General features: G+C 40.1%; 1 protein-coding gene across 2 annotated transcripts in view; it reads right to left on the bottom strand.

The window, feature by feature from the left end:
- TUBGCP3 (tubulin gamma complex component 3) overlaps window positions 1–21,682 on the bottom strand; it is a 64,054-nt gene that overhangs the window by 37,102 nt on the left and 5,270 nt on the right. For both annotated transcript variants that reach the window (XM_075525677.1, XM_075525666.1), the window contains exons 2-5: window positions 14,289–14,396; window positions 12,957–13,024; window positions 9,504–9,581; window positions 8,651–8,868 (exon numbers count right to left, since the gene is read on the bottom strand). In XM_075525677.1, coding sequence (XP_075381792.1) covers window positions 8,651–8,868; window positions 9,504–9,581; window positions 12,957–13,024; window positions 14,289–14,396 — 472 coding nt within the window. The remainder of the gene's footprint in view (window positions 1–8,650; window positions 8,869–9,503; window positions 9,582–12,956; window positions 13,025–14,288; window positions 14,397–21,682) is intronic.

Here is a 21,682-nt window from a genome sequence, read left to right as displayed (position 1 = left end):
GAGCAAATAAAGGTTTTGGCAAAGGAGAACAAGGCGAGGCCTGGGAAAGAAAAAACTGTAGTTTGTGGTGTTTTAGGAGCTGCACTGATGGCAGCACAAAAGGATAAGCGTACGGTAAAACAGCCTGAGCGAGAGGCAAGCGAATTGTTACCAGATTTGATTAAAAGCTTGCAAGCAGAGCTAGAAGCTGAGTGGAAAAAACGGGTACAAGCGGAAACAACAGCAACTAGGTTGCAGAATCAGTTGCGTGATGCTTTTGTCAGGGAGCGCGAGTGGGGGTCGGAGCTAGCGGAGGCGCGGAGGGAGGATCTGGAGAGAGAGTGTGGGCACTGCGGTCTGTCTAAGGAACGCGAGCTAGTTGACGGGGGGGGGGGGGGGGGGGGGGGGTAGCTGGCCACTACTCCTGGGAGGAAATGGAACAGGCAAAGTGTCAACATGATGAGAGAACTGCTCCCCAACTTCGTAACTTCGTCCACTTATTAAAATGGAATTTCAATATGAAGGGGGTACTGATATCACACCGGAAATCATAACGAAAGAAATTCCCTATAGTGCAACTGAATTGGCGAAATTACAAGAAAAATATAGTAGGGTCCCTAGGGAAACGGAGACAGAATATGTGTGGAGGGTCTCCCTCACGGGGGAGGACAGAATTAAACTTTCTGAGGAGGCGGCGCAGGGATACTGGGGTCCAGGCGTGTTTCTAACCCTCCCCAACACTCGAGCCCCCTGGTCTCTCACTCAAAGGGAGGCATACTGGGCTGGAGGGCTAGACCCCTTGGAATGGGGAGATCCGGTGACCATCCCCACTCCAGGACAGGATCAGATTACCGAGAGCATCCAGAAAGCCACCTGCCTCCAGCTCATGCATGACAGGTGCTTAACACCCCATCAGCCCTCCCCGATGTTGCTAAAAGCTGACCCCAGCCAAATGAAACCCCTGATAAAGGGCCTCCCTGACCCCCTGAAGCTCTATGCCATACAAATCCAGGACCGCCTAAGGGCAGTGCTCCCAAATCAGGAGCATTTAACAGAAATGCTAACGCCAGGGAGAAACCTAGGGTCGGGGATGATGAGGAGCCAACTCTGGAGAGAAGGTTTACGTAAGGAAATACCCAGAGAACTTATGGATGGGTTACCCCTGTCTAACCTGCAATTATTAGTAAAAGCATGGAAAGATCCGGATAAGGCTTTTAGGCGAGAAGAAAGGGCCCCGGCTGGGCTGAACTCTCCCTCTGTTCCCCCACTCCACGGAACACCAGGGTACTGAAGCCAGGTCGGGAAACCCGCTCCGCCATCCCCAGTAAGTGAGCTGGGGGATGGCTCACAATGAATGTAAATGTTCTGGCTTTAGAACAAATTCAGAACAAAATGCTTAAACGATGTTGTTCTGCATGTAGTATTAGTAAAAGGTGTAAAAATTATAAGGAACCAGAGGAAGAGGAAGATGATGTTGGATTATTAGTGGCTCCAGGACAGAGAATTGTACGGGGAAGTGATGGTCAGGGTGGAAATGGGGAAGTCAGAGAAGGTGATGCGGACAGTGATGCTGAAAGTGAAGGGGAGAATTTCAGTCCAACAGCAGGAAGAACTAGGAGTGGGGGAGGGCAGTGCTGGAAGCACCCTTAATGCAGGCAGTGCTGCAAAGTTCCCTTTCTCAGTAAGGGACCTAAGAGATGGCTGGAACATATAGGGAGGATCCGGAAAAGGTGGCAAAGGTGTTGGAAACTATTATGGAGAATCATGACCTGTATTGGAAGGATATACAGGGGAATAATCCCTTCCTTTTAAAACCGGTCCTAAAGGGGACCGAGTTTTCCTTTTCTTTTGCAGGGGGAGAACCAGGCTGTCGCCTGCTAAACGTACCCATCTCGTTGGAGGAGCGCTGGACCTCGATGAGTACCACTAATGTTGTACTTCAGTAATTGTCTAACAATCGTAGTCATTGCCTTAATCTTAATATGTACTTATGATTTCTCACCTGGACAGTGGTCCTCCTCTTCTCTGGGAAAGGAAGACATGGGGGGAGTGGAAACAATACTCCTTCAAACCTTGCACGGGAACTAATTCGTGGGTTTACTACAATCTGGAGTAGAACTGACCAAGGGATATGTGTTGCCCTTCCCCAGTCAACCGAACAAGGATTGAGATTTTTTTGTTGCATCACCCAATATTATGTGTAACTTGGAAATGAATCAAACTATAGAACAACCCTATGTCTTGTTCCCCCTTTTCCAGACAACTTATACTGACTGGGAACATAATTACCTCTTGACCAATAACTATTCTGAAACTATTCACCGTACTGCAATTAAGAACCTTGCTTGGGGGCAGACTGACACGTATTTTGCTTATTATAACAAGTCTGAATAACGTTTCTGGGAACGGTCCTCTTGCAATACTACTCACCCACCAATGAATTTTATCTATGGAATGAAATTGGTGCTCTGGAACAATCCGGCTGGCCCATATCCTGTACCTTGCTCCCACTTTCCATTTGACTCTTTCTTTCACCCATTAGAACAACCGGATTTTTATGAGGCCGATTATTCCCTAAATGTGAATGTCTCTTGGTGTATCCAACTTCCCAATAGCCCGGGGCATGAACCCAGAGACCTGACAAATTTACAGTGGACGTGGTCACAAAGGAGACCCCTCCTGCAACCACTAAGATATGCCAATCCCCCACAGCATAGCCAGTCTGACCTGTTTACATGTGCCAAAGTTCTTGATTGTAACACTGGTCCTGGGGACCCCCCTGAGACCTGGGTTTTGGAGAGAGTAAGGGTTCTGGTAAGGGACATGTGTATTTGTTGGGGTTATCCTTCCTGCGGATATAGAAATTGGGATATTCTGTGCAACAAAATTTATGACAAAACTGAGGATCATGGTAGAGTCGTGTATGGCGGCATACCCCGTACACACTACCCTTTGAAGGGCCTGCCACTTACTGCAAAACCTGACATATATTTCATGGACTACAACGATACATGGACCTGTGAAACCAATATGTACCCACCCCCTCGGGACTAGTTTGGGGATGTTCTAATGTGAAATTTTATTCCTATTTAACACTGAAATATCACGCTGGTCTGAAATGTGGATTAGTCATCCCATCCTTATGCCCATCTCGTGTTTTCAATTTCACTGCCCCTCCCCGGCGAGTGCACCGGGAAGCAGCCGAAGCCCCAAAAACCCGACCCGAATGGGCAATCACTGGAGTCCAGATCCCCAATTACTATACAGATGGGTAAGTAGTGGCGCTAATGTTTGAAAACATTTTCACGCCATACGTAACCCTAAAGCGACATCAGTTTGTTCTAGAAAATATTACCTGGCAAGTACACCTCCTAAGTAATCGGACCAGACATGCTTTAGGAGAACTCAATCTACAAGTCCAACAAGTGTCGAAAATGACACTCCAAAATCATTCAGCCTTAGACATAATATTGTTAAAAGAACAGGGGGTATGTGGTATGTTGAATTTAAGCGATGGAGAATGCTGCATAACTATTCACAATGCCAGTACTACTACAGAGGAGGCACGGACCAAAATGAAAGAAATCGCCGATCAAACTGCTGACCTCTTCCGATCACTCCAACCGAGAGACTGGTTCAATGGACATACACCCGGATCTTGGTTTGCCTCCCTCCTACAATCCTGGGGACTCACAGGGTGGGGGAAATGGTTAGTGCAAATTGGAATAACCCTGTTGGTTGGATTTTTTATTCCTAATGATTGGCATAGCTATTGTTCGATGTATGATTACCCGTCTGCTTGCTTCTGCTTCCTCTCTCTTTTCTCCTGCTGTTCGCCATGTTCGTATCACCACCCAGGAAGACGAAATCAAGGACCCTCCGCCAACTTTCAAATCTTCTTTTTGATGGTTGGTCGTGCCATTGTAAAATGTATTTTGCGATCTATCCTCTATTATATAGACAATGTTTGAGCCACGGGGTGGTGTGAGAGACTGAAAGAGCTAATGTCTCAAACATTGTGAAGAGATGAGGCACGATTTGCATGGCGATGGCAAGTCAGCTAGCATGGGATGGGGAGAGCTTTTCGGAGGAGAGACTAGAAGAGGTATTGTCTTGTGAGACACTGAAAGAGGTACTGTCTCAAACATTGTATCGAGATAAGGTGCAGCAAGTTGGCTAGCACAGGATGAGAAGAGCGCATCGGAGGATGCACAGTTACCATCTATAGCCAGAGGTCGCACAGAGTTTTATCTAAGGAATGGGCCTACAACCACCCGAAACTTGGAATGAAACTCCTTGCAACCACACCACCCCCCTCCCCCCAGCGCCTGCAAACTTTTGAGGACCAGAACAACATAAGTCCTCCAGGGGTGTGACCTGAGGCAGGGATTAGAGTATAAAGATACACCTTCCCCAGGGAACGGCGCACGCCCATCACTGGAGGATTGACACGTCTGTCATCATCATCGCGGGATCCAAGGGTGGTGATACCTTTCCTTTTCTTTATCCTCCTCTCTTTTCTTTTCCTTTTCTCACTTCTCTTTTCCTCTACTCTTCCACTAATATATATATATCTCTCTATATCTGGGCATACGAGTTTTGGATATGAATTGTGACGGGTTGCCCGGAAAATAGCTCCATTGCCAAATTGCCTCTGTTCGTTCGCTGAGCTTGCTAGCTCGTTAAGTTTGTAGTTTGCTAGTTAATAAAGTTGCTAGTCTGACTGTTCCTCTGAGTCATTGTCGTGACTTTACCGGCCTGCGGCTCTGCTGAGCAGAGATCGGCCTTTGTCGGTACACAAATCCCCGGGGAATCAAAAAGATTCACCCATCTTGCAACCCACCAAGTGGGACGAGACAGTATCATCTGCAAAATTGCTGAGGGTGCACTCTGTCCCATAAGGTGGGATGAAGGCGTATAGGATCCAGCTCCTGGGCTACACCATTAGTGACCAGGCTCTAACTGAACTTTGTGTCACTGATCATAATCCTTTGAGCCTAGCAGGTCAGTCAGTTTTTGGTCCACCTCATTGTCATCTAGTCCATATTTTATTAAGTTTGTCAGTAAGGATGTTACAGGTAGACAGTGTCAAAAACCTTACTGAAGTTGAAAGAAACACCATTCACTGCTCTACCCTTGTCCACCAAATCAGTCATCTCATCACAGAAAGCTGTAAGATAGGTCAACCATGTCTTCCCTTTCTTAAGTCTGTGCTGACTACTCCTAGTCCCCTTCTTATCCTTCATGTGTCTGGAAATGCCTTCCATGATTAGATGCTCCTCCATCACTTTCCCAGGTGTTGAGTTGAGGCTAACCAGCCTGTAGTTCCCTGGATCCTTCTTCTTGAACAAAGTAGCAACATTTGATTTCTTCCAGTCCTCAGGAACCTCCCCCAATTGCCATGTTTCAAACATTACCAAGAATGGCCTCACAATGACACTGGCCAGCTCCCTCAGCACGTGTGGATGCATCCCATCAGGTCCCATGGGCCCTGATCATCCTCTGCCAGGGGCAAATTGGGAGCAATGAAAGATTTTCCCAAGGGTCTCAGGGCCCTGGGCTGGTCTTACCAGCACAGACCAAGGCAAAGAAAGCACCAAGTACCTTGGCCTTTTCCATATCATCTGTCATGACAGCCCCTGCCCCTTGAGCAGCAGGCCCATATTTTCCCTAGCCTTCCTTTACTGCTTATGTACTTGTAGAATTCTTTCTTGTTGCCCTTCATGCCCCTTGACAGATTCAACTCTAGGCAAGTTTGGGCTTTCTCTGCACCCTGGATGCCCCTCTGCACCTTCCCCTGCTTCCATCTTTCGTACACTTTTTTATGTCTGAGTTTTGTCAGGAGCAACTTGTTCATCCATGCAGGCCTCCTGCCACCTTTGCTTGAATTCCTGCTTGTCAGGGTGGACCATTCTTGAGCTTGAAGGAGGTGATCCTTGAATATCAACCAGCTCCCAGGTCAGGCAGTTGGACTAGATGATCATTGTAGGTCCCTTCAAACTGAACTATTCCATCCTCTCCTGAACCCCTCTTTTCTCCAGGGGAATCTCTCATGGGATTCTTCCAAGCAGATCCCAGAAGAGCCCAAGTCTCCTCTCCTGAAGCCCAGCAATGGGATCTTGCTTTTTGCCTTGCTTCTTCCTTTCAGAATCCTGGATTGCACCATCTCATGATCACTGCAGCCAAGGCTGCCCCCAACCTTCGCCTTCCCAACCAGTTCTTCCTTGTCTAAAAAAGTCAAGTCTAGCAAAGAACCTCTCCTCATCGTCTCCTCAATCACCTGTGTCATAAAGTTACCATCAGTGCCCTTCAGAAGCCTTCTGGATTGCTTGTGCCCTGAAGCACTCCTCATCTCCAGCAGATATTGTGGTGATTACAGCTCCCCATGAACATCAGGGCCTGCAAATGTAAGGCTTCTTCCAGTTGTCTAAAGACCTCATCTACTTCTTCCTGATAAGGCAGTCTACAGCAGATGTCCACTACAGCATCACCCATGTTGGTCTGCCCTTTAATCCTAACCCATAAAGTCTTAGCTGGTACCTCATCTGTTCCTAGGCAAAGCTCCATACGTTCTTGCTGCTTTCTCATGTAAACAGCAATTTCCTCACCTTGCCATCCTAGCCTGTCCTTTTGGAAGAGCCTGTTATCTACCCTCTGCAACATGGCAATGGTACGAACTAACCCACCATGTTTTTGTGATCCCAATGAGATCATAGCCCTAGTATTGCACACAGACCTGTTAAGTCCTCCTGTCTGTTCCCCATCCTGCATGTGTTAGTGTATAGGCACTCCAGCAAAGTTGTGCTGATGTCTCAGAAAAGGTATGAGAGCTTCCCTTATAAGGCTGTCCTCTCCACATTCCTCATTTGTGTGCACACACTTGGGTGGACCACCTTCTGCCCTGCTCTGTTGGTTTCAAGGTCCCTCTTGACCACATCGCCCTGCACCTTTTGCTTACTAACCTGGTCTACCACCTCCTCACTCAGCTGTGGGGCATAGTCCTCCCACAATGTTCCTAGCTTAAAGATATCCTCTACTTGTGCATCCAAGATACACCATACGAACCTAGTACTGACAAAAATCAAGAAAGTATTTGTATTGTAAACCATATTAATAACAATAAAATCCAGTTGTGTCAGCACTGGTTATTAGTTCCATAATATGAATTCTATAAATCATCTCAAATACACCGTATTAAAAAACCCCTTCAACTCAAAATAAAGCTGTGGTACTTTCTGAAAATGCATTTATTCTGATTTTGTGTTTGTTTCCTGACTGTTGGGGGTGGGGAGGAGAATTAAGAGACAAAGATATGGTGTCTTCCTCTTTTCTGATTATGAGAAAGGAAAGAAATTAATAGAAATTTCCATAAATTAGCCTTATATTAGGAATTTGGTCAAATCATAACCCATGAAGCTTCTGTTAGGACAAAATAATAGGGCTTTGCTCTTTTCTGCATCCTTTAAGATGATTTCTTTTTCCTTTTATTATATTCTCTTAAATCTTTCTGACGTTAACCGCAGTTTCTTGAAAAGCGATGTCCCTATTGCTTTTGGACAAAGGCTTTATTTCCAGGCTTTTTCATTCAATGCTGAAACAGCTACGCAAATAAGTACAGTCCTCACTTTTACAAGTTTTGTAACATTCTGTTCACTTTTCCATGCTCAACTTCTATGAAGCAATGTATTTCCAGGTATATATTAAAGAATGACCATTGAACTGCTCTCCCTCAGAGACTATGAACACATTCATTTTCCCTCCATAGAATAGACTCTGTGCAGTGCATCTCTGTCAGGCTTTGTAGAGCTGCAGGGGTGATACAACATAATATCCAATGGCACAAGAAGGGCTCAGATTTTGAGCATGTAACTGTCTGCATTGGTTTATTTAACCAAGTCAATAATTGGGTAATCATCTTACGGCTTACAATGGCCAGCTTTTACTCATCAAAAATCTGAACTATTTGGCATTTGAATGTTTCAGTTCCAAATGTAGGTTCATCTTGGTATGAACAGACAATTAAACCACTGCTGAAAAGTAGGTGGTTTTGGATTTTTTTTTCCCTCATAGGTAATTTTTTTTAATCAACTCTTGTATAATAATTTTTTTAAAAAAAACCCCATACCTGTCCACTCAAGATGCAAGATTGCTCTAGTACAATGGCCAACCTGCTGTGAACATGCTTTAAAAAGTCAGACTATACAAGAAAGGTCACCCACTTGAAAATGGAGGATGATAAGTCTACTAATTTGACATTGGCTGGGGAATGCTTAGTAAAAGGAACTTGAGTGAGGACTTTAAATCCAAGGTGTTTACAGAAGAAAGATAAAGACTATTTTAAAGTGTTTCAGAGAACTGAGAAATTTGGAAAAGGACTTGGCACTAGAATCCAGAGGAGTGGATCCAGTGAAATATCAGCTTTCAGCAAATAGCTAAGATTAAATTTAAGAATGGATACACTTGGCCAGCCATTTATGGCTTTACATGGTCATATGAAAGCACTTGATATTTGAACTGTTCAGCTAAGGAACTCAGTTTCATATGCACCTACAGTGGAATTTCCAATGGCATACAAATGGGGAGGGTGAAGGGAAAGGGGGGGGGGGGGGGGAGGGGCGATCATCTCTAGTCTTCCCTAAACCTATTTGTAAGGTAAAACAGTTTAACCTACCCTGGAAGGAGTGATTGCGGAGTTGGTGTTGGCCCATTCAGGGCATACAGGCTAATGCTGCTGATCCCACTGCTCCCCATGCTGCCAGAACTCTGGGCAGACTGAGCACTGCGGTCTTGGTAATTCAACGGAAGGCTTTGAGGCCTGGCATAGTAGTAAGGGGTTGAGTGAGCATCCCGTGGCAATGCTTGAGCAAAAAGTGTGGCATAACTTGATACCTGAAAAGGAGAGGATTTGAAAAGAGAGGAATAAAAAGAAAAGATTTGTGAGTTGCTTTAAGTCATGTCTTTAGTTAACAGGAGTGTAATATTCAAGAATGCAACAAAGTAACTGAAGACCATGTTTATGCAAAGAAAAATTAGTTGTTACAATTATAATGACAAAAAAGCAAGACCCTTGCAGTGAGCAGAACTACTTTTAGCAAAATAGCTTATTTTTGCCTATGAATTGTCATTAGCAATAGATACAAAAAAGCACTTTGGTGCTAGCAGAGCTGCAACCAAAGGAGGAATTTTGCTCTCCCTACTCCATTTCAAACTCATTAGCACGTGAGCAGACATTACACCACTAAGCAGAACCCTCCCCCCCAAAAAAAATCACCCATCTAATAAAGTAACTTCAGCTACAAAAGTTGGACAGCTCATATTTTCACATTTACTTAGTATAAAAAAATTGCACCCAAAAAAATTGCAGATACTTGTGTAAAGTGTGTTCTTTCTTTCAGCCTTACACACAAACACCACAAACACAGCCTGAGGTGTTGGTTAAGTCTGGAGAGTGATTCTTAATGACTTCTAAAATACATGACTCACATTTACTGTTTCTCAGAAGTAACAAAGGTCTCCTCACCTACCTTATTAGACTGCTTACGAGGATCTTCACTAAGGCTAAGCAGGAGGTAGAGTACTGACCATTTGTTTTTCAAAATGCCCTTTAAAAAAAGATTAAGACAAACAGAAATGAGTTTGTTTTAACTCTTGATAACAATGGATTTTTTTTAATTACCCAGCCTACTAACATCTATACATATAAATCAAATTTTCACACAAATAAGAAACTCAGAGCCACATTCTTGAGTACACTAGGAATGTGCAGTGCAGCCTCTGTATTGCTAATTTTATAAATTTTCTCCACTGCGTTCAAATCATGAACTCTCACCTGCTCGAGATCAGCAAGTACATTCAATTTACAATTCATAGCTACTAAGAAAGACGTTTATATAGAGTTGAACTCTTACTAGCATTCACACACACTCTCACCATTTAAAACATCTCAGATGCAGATGCTACTCTAACCTAAAGGTGAAGAAGGAAAACTTTTGGTACAATTTTAAGCAAAGAACTGTCTTTTCTTCACTTTCCCCTTCACTCTCCTTAAAAGAGAGGCTTCAAAAGTTTGAGAGTTTCAATTTCTACTACTTTAAATGCCATTTAAGAGAGCTACCAAAATTTTCACAGCTTAAGACAGAGACACTGTTAACATTCAGCTTGAGGAATATGCAATATACTCTCTAGCAAACTGACAAATAGACAGATACATACAGATTGTTAGAATAACACTCTCAGCAGCTTTAGATCTCAGCAGAAAGCTTACCAGCAGAAGACAGAACAATGCTAAAGCCCAAGCTACAAAAAGAACACTTTGAAGAGAAGAGTTATGGCAAATATTAAAATTTTTATTTTAGACACACATGTGTTTCTCTGTGACAGTAATGCTTACACCTGAATTGATCAGGGACATAGAACCTTGTAATGGACATTAAGCAGTGGAGTAAGTCAAAGAAACTCATACAAGTTCCCTCACAATATTGATCAGGCTATGGTCTGGAATACTAAGCAACGTGGAACATAAAGGAAACTTCAGTCAAACCAAGCCTCAACAAAGATTCCATCCCTTATGAAGCAATATAATTCAGTGCTATCTGTCTTGCAAAAACCACTTTCAAGGCCACTTCTCTTAAAAAAGAAATTATCTTTTTTAAACACATTTTCATTCTCACCTTTTTCTGTTTTTCCTGTTTCTATGCAAATTATGCATTTTGTCTGTATATGTTACATGGTATAAGAATTTTGGCCATAGAACATGTCTTTCTTCAGCACAGAGCCCACTAACCAAACCTACCGAAACTCTACATTGTTATATAAGAATAGAAGGAGACATTCTATATTTTTATGTAGAGCAGAAGTCTATTACCTTCTGCTTTGATCTCAACAACAAGCAAAAAGTAGAGGTATTGCATCTGTTGCAATTAACTAACCCAGCAACTCATTAACAACTGGTGAAGAAGGAGCAGCAACATTACCACTTCTTCTACTGGCGAGGACAGAGTAAGTCTAAGTGCCTCAAGAAGCATGGTTTGCTCAACTGGCAAGCTGCCACTAAAATGAGCACTAACCTCCTTTTCTCTTTAGAGTAATGGATGAAGTGAAGTTAAAACAGTTTCACACAAGCTTTTTTCTTTCTCCTAGTTGCTTTCAAGAGAATTGCTGGAGGAAGAAAAAGCCTCATTGATTCAGAAAAGGCATATTCCTTCTGTGCCCTTCCCTAAGGCGGAATTGTTTTCATAGGGAAAACAAATGATTGTCCACTATTAGTAATAAACCTAACAGCAGATTGAATAATAATTGGTAGAGTGAATTCTAAAGAAGGCAGTATTCAGATGATACCATTTCATGGACACAAGATGCTAGCACAGAAAAAAAAAAAGAAGGTTAAAAGAACCTCAAACATTTGAGCAGGCAGCAAAATATGAGGAGATAGCTGATGTAAGCTTGTGTTACATTTGGAAAAATAACCAAACTGATATGAACATAGACAAGGCACTTTGTTTCAAAGTTTACAGCCATCATGCTCTGCAGCTATATTGCTTGCCAAATGCAACAGTATGGCAACATGGCACAGAAGCTACAGAAACATGTTACAGAAAATCTGTATGAAAAGAGCAAGATCAGATAGTGTAATCCACCCAAGAAGAGGCCGAAACTAATGGCTGAGGTTATTGGAATGGGTTTCTGCAAACTACTGACACTTGCTTCACTGTACAAACCAGTGCAAATAATACACAAACCCACAGGATAAGGAAAACAGGAAGAGTTACACAGTAACTTTAGCTCCAAGCACTAACAAACTAGTGAGTAAATTAAGTATGGATGAGAGGAGAGCAGCACCAAGTTCTGACTACTCATACTCTCCACAGGATCACTTTTTTGTAATCTTAAAATCTTAGTATTATCCTGTAAAACTCAGCTATGATCTATACGTAAATTTGTAAATGAATAAAATGCAAAAGAACAGGGAAAAACATTTATCCTAAATACAAAGAGCAAAATAAGGACAAATTTTCTGTTACATAGAAAACATCATGTTTTACATTAACTAATTTTTGTTGTCAAAAATCAGGTACGTGCAAATGACAACTGGGAATCTTATTTTATTACTGCCCACCATATTCTACCTTGCTAAATACTCAATGTTATGGAGAATCCAGAACAGATTAGCAGCAGTCATTTTTCACCTACCTCAGCTAAACTTCTATCCTCACATCTTTCCCCCTTTTCACCTGATCCATCTCCCTGCATCGTGGGCTTTCTATACACTAACATCTTTTGTCAGAATATCAACATGCAGTATTCTTTGATTAACACTGATGTTAGCAGAATCATCAAAGTCAGTAAACCCTTAACCTTCAATATTAAAGATGTGGAGCACTTTGAAATTCAGAAGCATGAGGACTGTTTAAACCCTAGATTAATAAAATCAATATACTTGCAAGGCACTGCTGTAAAAGAAATGACAATGAGAAAATTCATCAGTTTTACATATTAAAAAAATGAACACTTTATTTTTACAGAGTTCCTTCCTCCATATGAAGTGCTCCTTTGTGTAACTGGACTTAAACTAAACATGTATCCTTTATTCTCTACTGATTTACAATTAAATCGAAATTAATTTCTAATTAATAGCAAACAGCTCGTAGTAAAAAAAAAAAAGTAACTTGCAAACTTTTTCACAAAAATTACAAAATGGTTGAGGTTGGAAGGCACCTCTGAAGCTCATCTAGTCTAACCCCTCTGCTCAAAGCAGGATCATCTATAGCAAGTTGCCCATGATTGTGTTCAGTCAGGTTTTGACTGTCTCCAAGGGTAGAGACTCCACAACTTTCCAAAGCAATCTGTTCCAATATTCAACCATCCTCTCAGCAAAAATACCATTAATGACCAAGCACTATCCAAACAACTCTATAACATCTGAAGGATGCACATGTGTGCTTTCAGTTTCTTTGCTCTTTATACATTTATTACACTACCTGTGAACTGAGTTTTCTGTAGAGTTCTGAAAACAAAGCAGCATCTGCTTCCCTTCTTTGTCGTACAACTATTAAAAAAAAATATAGATTAAAAAATTGAAAGAAGTATAATAGTCATGTCTGAAATGAAATATTTGTGGTAAATTGGAAAATGTACCCAAGAAAGCATAATGATGCTTAACTGTTTCACTCTATTTACTCATACAGTTTTGCCTGTTTTCATGTTATCTGCATTAGAGCCCTGAAAATTCTTGCATCAGAAGTGATGCAATGTAAGTACCTGTTTTTCTTAGCACAATAAAAATATACACCTTCTAAATAAGTGCTCTTTTAAAGTCTAGTCTGCCATTCTGTAGGTTTAGGGACTTAAAACATAACTGAAAGCAGATATGGGTTAAAGAATGCTATAAAGCCCTCCACAAAACTAAGTGTAATTGTTCCTATTTTAGGCAATAACAGCAAGAAACAAAAGTAGTAATGCCACTTGATCAAAGTCAAGCAGAATTCCAAGGTCACACAACTTTTATATATTAAGAAAAGTAACAGTCCTGATCACTGTTACATAGCTGAAGTCTTTGCTCAGAGGAAAAACATCTTCAAGCTTTAAGATGTCTTCAGAAAAGCCATGCTACATCAGAAAGAGCCATGTTTAAAAATAATTTAAAAAAAAAACCATCTGAAGAAACCTTAATAATAAAATAATTGCTGTTAAATGTTAGAAATGTTAATTAGCATCAAAAGCTACTGCTAAGTACATTTTGCCAAACAAGTCACTTCCTGCACTGTAACTCCAAAATAAATGTAAACTTAGAAGGATGTATCCAATTACTTCTTACATGACCACTAACATCAGCCTACAAGCTGAAGCTGGGGAAAAGGAAGATGAGGGAGATAGCCCTCTTCAAAACTCCTGGCAATAGGCCCAAAGAATATGCGCTGTGCTGGCTAGTACTAGCCAAAGCACATAGAAGCTCGTGCAGAAAGTGCATACTTTAGAATACAGTGTTTTGGAGTTGCACCTAGAGAAATTCTGATGGGCTTATTTGCCTATCAGCAAGCCATGGAAGCTCTGCGTCAACAAGAAATACACATGTACTTTAAGCTGAGCATTCAGAAAAATCTGAGCTGTGAATACAAATAGCCACTCAGGAATACTAACTGGGGAATTAATGGAATTTCCGCCATGAGATTTTCAGGGGGTGAGCATTAGTAGCAGATTAGATAACTATCTGTGAGGCAGAGTTGTCCCATTTTCAGAGGAATAAACTGATCAGATAACTTCTTGAAGAACTTCCATTCCTATTTCTAAGAAAGAAACAAAGATGCACTTACGTTCTTTCTTGATTTTCTCTGCTACAAGAAATTCATCCCGTTCAACGGTGGGAGCAAAGTTGCTCCCAATAACTCTCACTGCATACTGAAACTGCTGGGCTGCATCAGCTGAAAGAAAAAAGGAAAACTCTCTCAGTCAAGCAGTGTGTTAAAGTTCTGTTAAAATAAATAAATAAAAAAAAAGTTAGACATGAGATTGCATTGCTATGGCTGAATCTGGCATAAATGTACCTGGCTTAGATCAGATGTTATACTATAATCCTTAGACACATTTCTAACCAGAGGGCAGTAAAGTCCCCATGAGCATATTATCAATGCTATACTTCAAACGCACTCACCTGTATACACTCTGCAAAATAATTGCACTTAAGTTTGTGAATAAGCCTTTCCTCTTCTGTGCTGACGGAAGAGACACTTAGGCCTACCCACTTACTAGAGAGCATTAGCACACTTCAGCTGGCTCTGCCCTTCTCCACAGACTGAAATGCTGCAGGACTTGGCACAAAGTCACAAATTCAGCTCACACATAGGAACAACATGGCCACGTTCACCAGGCACACTGTCTCACCAGGCACCAAAACTGGATTATCCTACCTGTGGATCTTTACTCAGATATCCACAACAGTGGTTTTACCAGTTTGCGTGTTGGTTTTAGGTTTTTTGTTTTGTTTTGAAACCAGTTTACAGGGTTTCACCACTTAGGTTCAAAGCTAGCTCAGAGATATTGGCATCACATTCCAATGCATAATATCAATAATGATGGAGAGGTCACAAGCCAGTGACTTCCCTCCACTGCTCCTTCATCATGCAATAATTCTGTTTTTAATAGTGTTGCTGAACAGTATTGTTTTAGTGCAGGAATCTCTGCTTTTTGGGAAGATAACAGTCTGGTAACACTGAGATAGGGTCATCTCAGGATTAGTGCCTCTACAGCATAGTCACCCACTTATTGACCTGAAAAATCAATCAAATTATAACCCTACAGATATGTCAAGTGCCCCTACAAAATGTCGGATAAATTTCTACTCCTCTTAAGGAATAACCGTAATAACATGAGCTGAAAGGTACGTAAGAAAAAGTAAGTGTAAATGCACGGTGGCAGCTACTTGAATTCTTACACTTCCTTACTTCAGGAAAAAAAAAATCATCCAAGCAATTTGCGTATTAAGTCTGTTCTGTATATAACAATTTTGTGTGCAAATGCATCAGACTCCTCATGTGATTTATTTAGTCAGTTAAGCAGTCAACTTTCAGAGAAAATTGTGGAGTAATGCAGCAATGGTTCAGCCAAGGAAAAAGAAAGGATGCTGGCCTGGACAAATACGTACAAAAGGAACAGAAAAATGGAATAGGGTAAAGGTCCACTAAAAGCAGAGATATTTTAGGCGTTGGATCATCTCTTAAATTAACTAATGTTGACAATTGAAAAAAATGACCTGGGAGACACTAGGAGTGAATTATTGATTAAATGCATGAAAATCTCCAGAAATTTATGGAAGAAGAAATTTGAAATCAGAATGTGCTACTTTCTTTTTGAATGCCCATTTTTGACTGTCTTGTGATATAAATGCCACCCACTGGTCCTAATCTACTAGAATACAACTGTAAACCAGCAAACATTAACCAGTTCACACAAAGCAATACTTCACACATTCAGGAAAAAAGTCTGCTCAGACAGAATCACTAATATTTAAAAGTATTTGACAATATTGTACTACAAAAGGAGCAAGGGTATCGTTCTACTTCCAGGGAAGAAAATGTCAATATCCAGACTACTGCAAGGTCACAAATCTGCATGACTTAAATGTCTCCTAGAAAGAATAGTTCTACTGTTAGACTAAGCAACCTCTCATTTGCATTAAGGACTTGAAAATACACATATAAAATAATTTAATAGTTCATCAGTTGAGTTTAAGCTACCAGTAGCTGAACCAGGTGGGAAGAGTAAGTATGAGGAAGTGTTTCTGAGTAATTCTTACGTGTAATGCACGTCATTACAGAACAACTCAAGATTTCCAAAAGTACTCTGCAAGGCCAATTAAAGTCAAATACTGGCACTAAGTTATCCCAAACAACAGTAAGAATTTTGTCATTCATTAATTCCTCAACTGTGTACCTAGGAGCAGTTAGGCAAGAGCGAGGTTTTTCTAGTCATTCTTAAATATTTTTGGTGTGTTGCTATAGTGACATAACATGGGCTACAAATTAAAAATAAAATTGCTACAAGAGTTCCAGGTCAACATCTTGGTTGAACTAAAGTTAGGAGAAGGATCAAGGGTTGATACCAAAGTACTTTATCAGTTATGACATGTATGTAGATTAAATAATGAACTCCCTCACTGATTATCCACTAAAAAGCAGGAGAGAATGGATCTCCAGTAAACTAGTTCAATACAAGTTATAGAAAAATATAAAAAGAAAGAAGCAATTACAAAACCCCATAAATAGTCATCTTAAAAAACAAAACAACAAACACCCAGACACACACACCCCAACCACAACAAAGCCAGAAGAACTTCCCCCTACAGTTCCTCCTCAATCATCAGATGCATTACCCTGGTTTTCTAAGGAAAATTATATTCTGAAATTAACTTCTATGTCCACCTGCACCACCCTATCCCTTAGGGATTACCCTTTAACTTTTTTTTTTTTTTTAAATAAATTTGATAGAGGTCTCAGGGATACCAAGTTAAACAGCTTTCATGGAAACTGTGGACTGGTAAAACAAACACCCAAACAGCTCTCCCTGGGGGGAGAGATGGCAGCGAAAGCGCAGTCGTTAAGTATTCCCTCTCGTCTGTCTCCACCGAATTAGCAGTATCAGGTGCCGCATCCTGCCCGGACCGCAGCCAGCGAGCACGAAGGAACAGAGAGCTGGAGGATGAGGGAAGAGGGTTTTCTGAAGAGAGCTACAGGGAATGAGAGTACAAGCAGGCAGTATTGCACCTGAGGAATGCAGGGGGTTTACTGCACAGAAAGCTTGCAACACAAATCCACAGGAAATAAAAGACTTATTTAACTTTACGGAATTAACTTGTTTCCTATACATTTATGATCTTGCAGTATATCACAGTATGTTTATCTTAAAAAGAGTGTTGAGTAAGAAAATATGTCATTGATTTATAAAAAACATAATTCTGCTATATCTGGACAATTGAGCATTATTCATTCAGCTCCTTCTGCTAACTTCTCAGTATATGCTATGATTTATACTGTGATTATCAGTAAGCTTAATGCTTAGAGAAAAAAATTAAAAATCAGAGCATTACATTTTATTTATTTACACTGAACAACAATGCACAGTTTTTCCATGTAAGCAATGCTGTATTTACTGTGTTTATTCACTTTTAAAAAATACTTTGGTTTCTGAACAAAATGTTTCATATCAGTGTTTCAAAAAGATTTAAGTGCTATGTTTCCTCTCTGTTGTTCCCTATGGTTTTGGGGGTTTAGATTAAATTCAAGTGAACCAAGATCCACACAATGAGAAATCAAGTGGGTTTACTGTCTTTAGTAACCTGATGAGGTAATTAAAAAAAATCCAGCAAAGATGTGTACAAAGTGTCTAGAGACTCTCTGGAATTTCATTTCTCCAGAAGATCTGACTCGGCAAGACAGCTATACATTGCCACAAGTTTGGGTGGGGTTTTTTTGGTTGATGATGTTGGAATAGGGATTTCCCTCAAAATAACAGAAGAAAATAATGGACTTTGCCATTTGTGTGTTTTCCAATCTACCTTTCAAAAGGCTACCCACGCTTCTAGTTCTGTGGTACAAGGGAATATTGATGGCAAGACTGAGAGACAAAGAAACACATGTGAAAGTTTCTGGACAGAAACCTTGAAGATTTAAACATAAGTCCTCAATCTAATAAAAAACACAACAGATACATTATTAACAGTAAGTAGCAGGGTTTTTTCCTGTAATGGGGAAGATTTTAAGATATATAACCTTCCACAATAACCTTCAACACCAACCACAGCAAGACTACTTAAAGCACAGAAACTTAGTATAGTCTTTCCCATACTGCCCTAACAAGGCATCTGAGAGAGATCTCTAGTTGAAAGACTACAATTCCATAAAAAAATTCTGATTATTAAATCTGTTACACTACTAACAATATGGAACAAGGTTATCTGCTCTTTACACATACAGATTTGCACTGGCAATTCAACAGCATCGTAGAAAGACTGCTTTTATATTATATTTTATTCAGATTTTCATGTTTTATTCATATCAAGTCCAGCTTCTCTTTTACAAACAAAACTCCCTGCTGTGGGAGTTTCTTCAGCAGATTATTTCTTCTAAGTCTGTAAAATATGTTTAATCACTTTAGGTGCTGAAGTTAACTTAATACGGATATCTGTCAGTAAAAAAAAAAATTCACATAGTTTATAACTGATAGACACATTTAATGGCTTCCCTCCTCAAAGAACAGCCATTATGACAGCAGACGGGCTTAAAATACACAGCTCTGTATCTACGTATGTGTACATCCTTCTTCATCAAAAAGTGATTACAGCATGAATCTATTATGTAACAGCAAGCTCAACATATCTGATGCATGAAATCGATGCAGCTGTTTGTCGGGTAAGGGGGGAAAATAACACTGATCATGACTTGTTGTTTTCCAGAGTCTGATCAGAGCAGTGAATGCAGATAAAGACACCCACTCCCCTTCAGACTATATCTCTTAAGTAACACACACACACACAATTAATGATACTGGTAAGCAGCCATACAGCTGAACAAAGAAATAGCACTTGCGAATCACCAAAAAAAAAAAAAAAATTTAAAACTCTCTCCTTTGAGCACAGCAATCTATCAATAATTCAAAGATCTATACTCCACCCAGCCATTCAAACTTTCCTACGAACAATGCAGTATTAAAACTGAACTACTTCAAAAGGCAGATAACAGCATTTTAAAGCTGCAGAAAATACAAGTGTAGCACATGCAAACAATATAGAAACAATGTACAGGAAGAATCTGGTTATTAAAAAAGCAAGGAGAAATAGGACAAAAAATAGAGTTTAAAGGAAAAGTTTAAGAGATGAAGAGACAATTGGCCAATATACTTCCAAGAAGCCAGTATTTCAGAGGAAATGCTGAAATTCAGCAAGTCTTTTGCTAAAAAGAAGCTTCTAACTTTACAGAAATTCACTTTACAGTCTTATACATTTCTTTCAACATGTCAGCTATGGGTCCACTGAAGTATCCAGAGGGGGGAAAAAAAAACCCAATGTCCTGAAAAACTAAGTACCAATTGAAACCGTGTTTCCAAACATTAATGTATCATGATTGTGAGAAACTTTGTTTCCTGGAAAGAAGACATTTGGTTATTTCAATTTGTCTGTAAGCATAATTTCTAAACTATAGGACAATTCTAAAGAAACTTATCTAAACCAAACAGTAATCACTTTCTTTCGTGAAAGACTTCAGAGATTAGCAAACTGTCTCCACTATCTCTTCTTCCAGTCAGCTGTCTGTCATCCCAGACAACAGTTTTGCTTAAATGCAGATGCGAAATTACTGTAAAACAATTACGCTTTAAAGTGTGTTTAATGCGCTATGTGTGGCACTTACGGGCTAACAACTATTGCTGCAAACTACTCTGATACAGATGCTGCCATCCAACACATGCTGAAGAAAAAAACCCAAACTTCTTTCCTGTAAGAAAGTGTTTGCTTAAACACCTAATGTGCTACTGCTTCAAAACTAAGCTTGGAAGAAAAGCTGTAAAAGCTGAGAACCTTCTCACACATACCATGAGCAGATACAGAGTTTGTCAGTACAGTAATGCTGCTGTATGTTCTCTGTTTTAAATATATCAGAAGTTCTACATCAGTATGAATTATTAGTGGCAAAAAAAAAGGAAATTGCATTAATATGATGTCATATACTGATAAACTAAAATACTAGTCTAGAGTGTTACTATTAGTGGTCTTTTAAGTGTTTAACACAGCCATTAGTGTTTACTATTTTGGTTTTTTAAGAGAATCTACACACACTGTAAGCAAAACTGCTTGTTCCTCTAGAAAACATTGTGTTTGAGAAGTGTAATTTTAGGACCAGCCCAGTTATGAAGTATTCCTGAAAAAAAATTAATTTTGCATCAGTCTTCTGCTTTAGTCAACTATCTTAAACTTCTCTGTTTTAAGTTCATTTCTATCAGAAGGAAAAATACCAGTAAAAACAAATTATAAAATGTAAACATAAAAATACTGCGTTCATACAAGTTTTTATTTGAAGCATTTTAAGTTTATTCTTAATTAACCATCTTTCCAGCCCACATACTTCTCTCCTACAAAGGAAAAAACCCAGCAAATCCACAAAATAAAACCCAAACCACACACGCTCCCATGCCTTTCCTTACTTAGAAGTTGTCCACAAACTTTGAAGCACTGCACAGGAAACATAACTATTCTTTAATTCTGTTAATATCGCTGGCTCTTGTTGTATTGTCAGTAAACACATTTATGTGAGGAACGTCCCACTGGACTATCAGCAGCTCAGTCACGCAATCTTCTCAGAACTTTACCCTCACTGTGAACTTTTGCCTAACTTGTCAACTTTTTTCTGCGTTTGCAGAAGCAACCGCATTTTCTTCTGTTATTAGCATAGGTAAAAAACCCTCCATACCACCTTTTGAATGAACTCTATGCTTTCCCCTCACCATGAAAATTTAAGACCTATTAGTTAATAGTTAAGAGCTTAAAAAAAGTAAAATAAAAATAAAAAAAAAACATCCCACACACAACAATAACAAAACCCCCACTGAGATTACAGAGATTAAATTAAAGCCATACTATGAACTTCAGGTAGCAAACTGCTCTCTGAAGACTGAAATACTACTTTCTAGAGCATGCGCACCTCCAGAAGCACTTCGGCACACAAAAATCTTTTTAGGATTCAAAACCAAATAGATGTAGCTTGAATACTTACAGCAATACCATTTGATTCCATTGGAGGCACTAAGAGTTCTTACAACTGACAAGATTGTACAGCAGTCTACAAAGTCTCTGACTAAGATTACCAAGAGGTTTGTGAAAGACAGCTAAGAACAAGAAGCTTTTTGTCAGAAGGATTAAATTCACTGTCCAAAGAGAGGCATGCAACCCTGTATAACTGCTGGACTCCACAAATAAGGGAAAAGAAATCATAGAAATTACTGCATAGGCAGGCAAGCTTTCTGCAAGATCAGGTGTGTTAGTGTAAAAGTTAGGTGGATAGCCTGGATAAATACAGAAAGATTGATAATGCAGAACTGGTACACTAGTTCTTTGACACTGTGAGGACATGAGGAAGAAAGAGGTCAGCAGTGGCTCCAACTGCAGAGTGCAGAGATCCCTAACCAACCGCAGTGAGTGACTGCAGACACAGCACCATGGGAA

The sequence above is a fragment of the Mycteria americana genome, chromosome 1 (genome assembly GCF_035582795.1).
Source record: "Mycteria americana isolate JAX WOST 10 ecotype Jacksonville Zoo and Gardens chromosome 1, USCA_MyAme_1.0, whole genome shotgun sequence".
Taxonomy (NCBI): domain Eukaryota; kingdom Metazoa; phylum Chordata; class Aves; order Ciconiiformes; family Ciconiidae; genus Mycteria; species Mycteria americana.
The sequence above is the reverse complement of the archived record's forward strand: the minus strand, read 5'-3'. Positions and strand labels throughout refer to the sequence as shown.